The sequence below is a fragment of the Anser brachyrhynchus genome, assembly GCF_964034855.1.
Source record: "Anser brachyrhynchus genome assembly, chromosome: 17".
Lineage (NCBI taxonomy): Eukaryota > Metazoa > Chordata > Aves > Anseriformes > Anatidae > Anser > Anser brachyrhynchus.
This window is the reverse complement of record NC_137710.1, coordinates 5,845,420-5,853,685: the sequence shown is the minus strand read 5'-3', so window position 1 is coordinate 5,853,685 and position 8,266 is coordinate 5,845,420. Positions and strand designations below refer to the sequence as shown.

Below are 8,266 nucleotides of genomic sequence, written 5' to 3'. Positions count from 1 at the left end.
AACTATGCTTCACTCCCAGGTCACCCTGCAGCCCAAACGTTCCCACTCACGTGTGTCAATTTATGCTTATCTGCTGATCTTGCCACTTACCACTCAAGTGTTCACTGCTTTAGTTTTACCTGGCAGTTAGTTCAGCTTTGCTCAGATGCTTTAATTATATGCATAAGGAAATCAATGGAAGGTTATAACTGTTAGCTTTGATTTAGTAACAGGAGCATAACATGAAGAGAAAGGAAATAGAGTAAGAAGTGCAGCAGGCAAGCAAGGATTAGCCTTAACTGAAGAACAGAAGACACTTCAAGAGTTTTCTAACAATGCATGAGAATTCACTTGCTTAGAGATATTTGAAATACAACTTTATTATCTAAACAAAAAAAAAGAATGGGAATGACAGAAACAAGATTTACCACTTAACACTCTGTGTGACTGCAGTAGTCTTATATTTGAAACTCAAAAGGGGAAGTAATTGCAGTCCAAAAAACAGCTAAATATGCAGGTCCAAAATATGAAGTTTTGGTTTTGTTTTGTTGTTTTGTTTGTTTTTTAAACTGCCACATTCACTCCGAAGCCCATTCATCTCTTTCAGCATCCCAAAGATTAAGCACATGTTCTGCTCAGCTAGATAATAAAGTGGCAAACACGCTGCACCACTGACATCACAGGACAGTTGCCTATAAAACTAGACTTCTGACGCTGGGCTCCAGCTTCATCCCTCACAGGTCATCATCTTCATCTGGCAGTGCAGTGGTTTGAGCAATCTGGAAAAGAGAGAAGTTATACTTAGGAACTGTTTTGTTTTTTTCCAGTTACTCCCAGGAGTCCAGATACTACTCATGAGGCAATCATTTGACCTTTGCCCCTTCCTCAGTTACCTGTAAGTCTTGCTCATACTGTGCTGCCAGTGCTGGGTCCATAACAACTTCAGGTGGCGCAAGAGCAGGCATGGCAACAAACTCCAAGTTGGGATCTCCAATTAGCTTCCTAGCAAGCCAGAGGAAAGGCTTCTCAAAGTTGTAGTTACTCTTAGCTGAAATGTCATAATACTGACAAAAAAAAAAGTATATTTTGTACATAAGACATACTTAACACTGATATTCAGAACATACCAAGATTAACCAGCACAATTTACTCTATTTTTATCATTGTATTCTTTTTGACTCTGTGACTTCTGCTTCTGCTCTCAGAAGTAGTTATGATTCAAGTGTCTAGAGATGTACCATTTCATGCAAATAGTCAGAAATTTGTACTTTTACAAAACACAATCTGATCAAAAGTGCAACTTTCAGGAGGCAGTGGTACCTCTTATGACTTGGTCTACTTTAAACTATCTTACTTCTGCATCACGATGAGATTCAGAGCAGTAAAAGCCAAATGTATACAACAGAACTTACAGCTTCTGCTCAATACCAGTGATGATGATCATCTTTTAACAAGATCATCACTTTCCCCTTCCCTGAAGTTAGGTTCAAGTAGCCAATGGGATGTAAGTTGAAATATTATAGCCTGTAGTGAGAAAGGCAGACCACCCAAATGCAGCTGATACGACTTAGTAAATCTAGATTCCTACAAACTCATGACATCATACCTGGAGATTCTTCTTCCTGTGGAAGACAATGGATTTTGCCTTGACTTTTCTGTCCTTAATATCCACTTTGTTGCCACAGAGCACTATAGGGATGTTTTCACATACCCGTACCAGGTCTCTGTGCCAGTTAGGTACATTCTTGTAAGTAACTCTTGATGTTACATCAAACATTATGATGGCACACTGGGCTGTAATGAAAGAAGTCAGGAGTTACTACATCAGAAGAGTAAGTGCTTAATTTTCTTATAAACCAGACTGAGAAAAAGTACCCATAAAAATCTTACATTAAGGGTGCCTGCATTAGCTTTTTCCTCACAGTTCTGAGAGTACACTGTTAACAAGTTCAATGCACTAGAGTCTGCAGACCTGAGCCCATGACCCTGTCATCTTACATCTTCAATGCCCAAATACCAGCGAGTTTTATTCATTCCACTGTCCTACTGAACACCTTACTGTTGCATGACATAGAAATAGAATAGGATTACAAAAATCAAGTGTAATTTACCCAAACATTCGACAGAAATTAGTCAATACCCAGTTAACTAATCTTAGGCATCCTATCAAGGCTTTCAGATAAGTTGAGAGCTTGTAGTCCACATCTCAGGATGCCCTTGTCCAGAAAAGTTTTTCAAAGAACACAGGGGCTTGACTTGATCCTGATATTTCTAAAGGAAAAGCAATAGCGTCAGAATCTAATCATCCCTTGCAGGATATTAAAAAAAATATGCAGCTGACTGACGTACACAAAGAATAGAGCTTGGCCAAAGAAAAACTAAGGGGCTGCCGCTACTTCTAAAGGCAACTAGCCTCTGTCAAGGATACGTAGAACTTCACTATATCTGAAGATTTTACAGTTTGTGCATTCCAAGTCTTTGCACCAGCACAGGATGCTAATACAGATACAAGTTTTACTAACTGAAATGCAGACTTTCACTTTTTAACTGCTTTATTTCGCCAGATGCATCTTTTAGGGTGCACAATCATTCATTAATACCACAGCCTGCAGTCGCAAACTGAAACAAAGTCTTCGTACATCATGGCAGGTTGCCTAGCAAAGGAAATATCTGTATCTGTATAAGAAGTTTGAAAACTCAGAAACCAGTTCAACATTAGAAGGCCAAGCAAAAGCTTTCAGATTGGCCAAATTGAATAGAATGAAGGCTTGACCTCTGACAGCTACAGGGTATTCCTACATATAAACACATCTTACCTTGGATGTAATAGCCATCTCGCAGACCACCGAACTTCTCCTGGCCAGCTGTGTCCCATACATTAAATTTAATAGGGCCTCTGTTAGTATGGAACACCAGAGGATGAACTTCAACACCCAGCGTTGCTATAGGAATAGAAAAGAGCATTCCACTTAGTAAGTTGTGAACTGTACTTCTAACTGTAAAATATTAGATATTGAAAGTTTCTTCAGACATACCTACATACTTCTTCTCAAATTCACCAGTCAAATGACGTTTTACGAATGTTGTTTTACCAGTGCCACCATCACCAACCAGGACAAGCTGTTAACACATTAAAGCAAAAAAAGAGTTAAAGCAACACACTTTGAGGCACTTATTGCCCATTTTAATTACCACAGAGACTTCAGCCTTCCAAAATACTGTGAACAAAGAACTGGAATCACCCATGAAGTAACTCGCTGTATTAGGACCCCATTTATTAAACCTGTCAATCTGTAACTCCAGTCAAATTTATGTAACTCCCATAACTGAAAACTATGATGTAAATGTAGTTCTACTAAGCTGTAAGTAACTGAATTAAGAACATTTGGGTTATTCAAACAGAATGTGACAGCATTTAAATAAACTCATTTAAGCATCCAAACTGGATAAACTCACTACAATATTACAACTAAAAAAACCTGTACAACTAGCAGTTGGGATATCCTAACCAAGCATTGGAAGAAACACAAGTAACAATCTTCCATGAAGCAGTCTTAAAGACTTCTGGCTGTTAAAATGAAAAACTCTGTCCTTAAGTATGTTCTGCCCCCAAGTCAGAACAACATGGTATGTTAAATCACTTGTTAACTTGATATGTTAACTTGTTGTATGATATGTTAAGCACATTCTGCTTACTGCTGTGAATATCTTTTAGTAAGTTTTAATGTTTGTTTTTTCTTGTTTATAAAACGATACTTACATTAAACTACAAACAGCACTAGACTGACAACAGAACGTAATGCTGTGGTACAAATCAAATGCTGGTTGCACTATTAGTGGAAGAGCAGCACTTCAGACCCAAACCTACCATCCACACTGGTACTTGAGAGTCGTTCCTGCTACTTTTCTACTGAAGGGAAAGAACAAAAAACAGAAAATATCGCGATCCTTTACCTTAAACTGCACTTGGGGCTCTCCTTGGGCGGCCATGCTGGGTCTGCAGGGGAAATGGAAGCATGTGAGCTCACAGGCGCCGAGCTGGTTCAGGGCCCCGCCGGAAGGGGCTGGGCACCCTTTTCAGTTCCCAAACCGCCTCCCGAGGCGCGTGGCTCTGCGCGCCACTCGGCAGCGGCCGGCGGGGGGCTGCGGTCGGGCCCACGCCGCTCCCCCCGCGGTCCCCTCTCCCCGCCAGCTCCTCCCCGGCCCCAGTCCCGGTCCATTGCTGCCTCCCCCCTCCCCACACGCGGCGGGAGCGCTCGGAAATGGCGGCGCCTCCCACCCCCCCCCTCCGCCCCGTAACGGCGGCGGCCGCCGCGCCCCTCTGCTTTTCGGGCCGGCTCCCCCAGCCTGAGCTGCACCCCTCCCTAACCCCCCAATACCGCCTCACGGAGGGCTGCCCTCGGCCCGGCACCACAAAAAGCCCCCCCGAGCCGCTCACAAGCGGTTATAACCCACCCCCCATACACACACACGGGGATGAGCCGCCCGGGGGTTCTATGGGGGATCCCAAACGGCGCCTCCCCACCCGCCCCCCCTCACAGCGGGCCCAGCGCCACCATGACTGGGCAGCGCCGCCTCCCCTCCCCCGCGGGCCGTTCCTCGGAGGCCCCGCTCCGTTCTATCACCCGGATGCCGCCCGCCCTGGCTGCGGGGACGGAGGGGAGCCGGCCCTCACCCCGCTCTGAGAAGCGGCGGGAGGGGGGCGCCGCGCGCGGCCGGCGGCCTCACAGCACCAGCGCCGCTGAGGCCCAGCCGCGCCGCGCCCCAGCCCCGCTCCCACACGGCGCCCACCTCGCCCCGCTCTCTTCTCCGAGCGGCCCCGCTCCCCCCCTCACACCCTCGGGGGGGCTGAAACGGAGGCCGCGCCGAGCCCGTTACCTTCCGCGAGGCTCCTCTCAGCGCCGCTCCGCGCAGTGACTGGGCGCTGGGAAGATGGCGGAAGCGCGGTTCAAATGCCCGGAGAGCGACGCCGCGCGGCCGCGGGGAGGGGGAGGGACCGCGCGTCACGTGGGGTGCGGCGGGCAGCGGGCGGGAGGCGCGCGGCGGCTCCGCCTGAGGGAGCCGCGGCCCGCGGGTCGCAGCCCCCCGCGGCCGCCGGTGTGAGAGGGGGGCCCCGAACCGTGGTGCCGAGGGTTGATGGGGAGGGCTCGGATAGACCTCGAGGTCCTCTTACCCGTTCGTGTCCTGGAGAACGGGGTCAGCTGCCCCAGTTCTTGGTGCACACCGAGTTTTAAAAGTGTACGTAGTTGCTTGGAGCAACTACTAAGGTGTCACTGGCACCGTTTAATAAAGTGCTTTGGATGTTCAGTTGGAGGGTTTAATCGAATTGCTTTCAGGTAAAAACTGTATTCAAAAGGGCTGTCCTTAAATATGCCTTACAACCATTATTCTCACTTCATACAAACTGATCTGCATTCGTTACACTGCGCATGAATGAACATAAAATATGTACTATAAGTCCTATATTTAGAATAGCTTTCTCACCCCTCATGTCCAGACTTGAGTAGAACAAAGTTGCTCAAAAACTCTTTAAAACAACATAAAATAGATGTTTTGTATAGATTTATACATACCAAGTTCCCGAGTTCACAGATTCCCCAGTTTGTCCCCTAGTATAGTTATAGTTACCCTAGTTCTCACATTTTTTCCCTAGTATAGTTAAGCAACTTTTATGTGGTCTGCATAAAAGGTGTTGGTACATCCATAATTCAGAATCAATGAACTTTAAATACCTCTGTATTGAAATAATATAAAAATATTTAATGGCAATATTTGTACACAAATGTAGTTTGTATCTTGCTCATTTTCTACATGTATAGCAGCAATGTGTACAGAAACTTGCAAGAATTGTTGCACTGCTGTATGTTTTGCTTATTTGATGGCAATACAAATATTGCATAAGATTGTCTTTGTTGGAAGAATCACTGGCTTGTTGAACTTGCTTTCTTTTTGGACAACTTGTTTGTGTTTGCCTTTTTTTTTTAGCATATTTGCTCATCACCTCTAGGTGTCAGGAAGGATATTTTTCAGAATATATAATTAATCTTACCTTTTTCCCAGCACAATTCTATCTTTATAAAACCCTTGTGAATTACACCTCTTTTCTTGACAAATAGGCAGGCGTTTATAAATAGGAGCCCACAAAGCCACATTAGGGAAGTTCGGCAGTTTTTAAGAATATAAACGCTTCCAGGAAAAAAATCAATCTCTAACTTTGTTTATAGACCATTCAGTGTACTTTATAAACTTCTCAGTAGTGTTACAAATGTATTACTAAACTACTTTTTCCCCTTCAAACATAAGTGGTAATACTATCCGATACTTTAATTTGAATTATTAAAATAGATGGCTAACTAAAAAGTCCCCTGTTGTAGGTTTTGAGCTTCTGTCAAATATATACAAGTCATTAAATTACTATCTGGGATCTAGGCTTTATTATCATGTATAAGTGTTCAGAGCATCTACAGAATATCTGCTCCAGATAGCCACATTCAGCAAAGGTTAAAAAAAAAACACTTTCGAGCACTCATCAACAGCATCAGATCGCTATCTAAGAGATTGGTGTCCACAAGATATCACCAGGTAATCAGCAAAATAATTACCTTTAAAAGATCTTTACGTTTCCTATAATTTGACTCAGGTTAGCTGAGAACAAACATAGCAACTCACTGAAGCAGATAAAAAGATTTACTTAATAAAGTAAAAGACAACCTTTATTAGTAAGTTATTTAAGGACAAATGAGGAATGGTACAAAAGGTACCTTTATGGGAGATAAATAGCTCCAACAGTATCCTATTTTAGAACTGCTTTATCAGTAAGAAGAAAAAACATTTTGTCAACTATAAAAGAAGACAACAATATATGCCAGCAAGCAATGGAGAAGTATACCTCCCACTGGTTGTAGAAAAGTATCTGGAACATGAGCTCAAGCAGGAACGGAGGTCTGCACGCTGATGTTCAAGGCAACACAGGAAACTACACTGAAAGGTTTTAAGACAAAATTAGTCACTTTCAGCATGGATAGGTAACATGGATCACACAGTATTAAAATTCAATCAAAATATGCATTTGAAAGACAATTTTTATTCTTTTTTTTTTAACCGTGTAAAGCTGACATAAAATAGAAAAGCATGTCTTACTCCAAGTTTCATTAACAGACTATACTGTTGGAAAATAAGTATTTACTATGTCAATGGTGAAGAGCAGATGCAGATCTAAAATTTTTCAGAGAACAAAATTTACTGTCATTGAAGCAGTTTACAATGCTACTTCAGTAAGTTTAAATTATCCAGCACTGGAAAAAAATTATTTAAATACATGAAATATATGAATAGTATTGGATTATTGTGCTCAGTATCCAAAAGTAACATTTTTAGAAACCGCAGCTGCTCAACATGTAACGTTGGAAATAAAGTTTATATACACTAGAACCGGGATACTAAGACTTATGGGTATACACTAATAATTACAGGTAATTATAGTTTGAAGTAGTACTTGATAGCAAGCATCTATGGACAAAACCACACCACTACTGAAGACTTTCTGCCCTCTATAAGATGTCCATGATTTATTTCCTAGAAGCTCTCAGGTCTTTAAGGCCTGTTATTGCACCTATTCAGAACGTTGGCGAGTTCCTTAACCTGTGAGCCCTTGCAGTCACTGGTTTTGGTGTTCTACTGGAGACCTAAATATCACTAAAATGCAATATTTCTCAACACTTTTTAGCCTAAGAGTTAAAATAAGTCAACTGGCCGCCTTGTGACCCAAGCGTGCAGTTTGCTTTTTTACATTTCCAGTCATGATATGGGTCCTTCGTAGCTGTTCCATGGGTGACCCCAAGCTCTGGTTTAAAACTGCAGGGACAGCGAGATGCCTGGGCCTGGCCTGCAGAAGTAGCAACAGCGGGAAGTGCAGTCTATCTGCTTTTGGTAACTAAACATGAAATTTTAAGAAGCCCGACTGCAGCCTATCCACATGACACACCAGAGGATTAAATTCATTTAAAACAAAAAAAAGCACATAACCACATAACAGCTTTTCCCAACTCTTCCCATTGGAATTCCCTTGCAGGCCCAACGCCCCTCCCTAGCCTTCGAAGCGCCCGCCGCAGCCACATCCCCACCGCCCCCCCGCGAGGCGCCGCCGCCATTTTGATTACCTCAGCCCCGCCGCGCCGTCAGCAGCGCGAGGACGCCTGCGCGGGGCCGCGCGCCATTTTCCCCTCCATTCCCTCCCTCTGCGGGGCGCATGAGCGGTGCGGGTGGTGGCGGCCGTGAGGAGGGGCGG

General features: G+C 43.8%; 1 protein-coding gene across 2 annotated transcripts; it reads right to left on the bottom strand.

Annotated features, from left to right (window-relative positions):
- Window positions 1-334: 334 nt before the first annotated feature.
- Window positions 335-8,261, bottom strand: RAN (RAN, member RAS oncogene family). Of its 2 annotated transcripts, XM_080559674.1 has the most exons (8): window positions 8,139-8,261; window positions 6,869-6,960; window positions 3,934-3,976; window positions 3,015-3,099; window positions 2,796-2,921; window positions 1,586-1,773; window positions 873-1,043; window positions 335-758 (listed from the first exon to the last, which is right to left on the bottom strand). In XM_080559674.1, the coding sequence occupies exons 3-8, from the start codon at window positions 3,967-3,969 to the stop codon at window positions 714-716; spliced, it is 651 nt and encodes a 216-aa protein (XP_080415800.1). In that variant the 5' UTR covers window positions 3,970-3,976; window positions 6,869-6,960; window positions 8,139-8,261; the 3' UTR covers window positions 335-713. The 2 variants fall into 2 exon arrangements, with proteins under 2 accessions (XP_080415800.1, XP_080415799.1); XM_080559673.1 differs by lacking the exons at window positions 6,869-6,960; window positions 8,139-8,261 and adding an exon at window positions 4,858-4,990.
- Window positions 8,262-8,266: the final 5 nt, after the last annotated feature.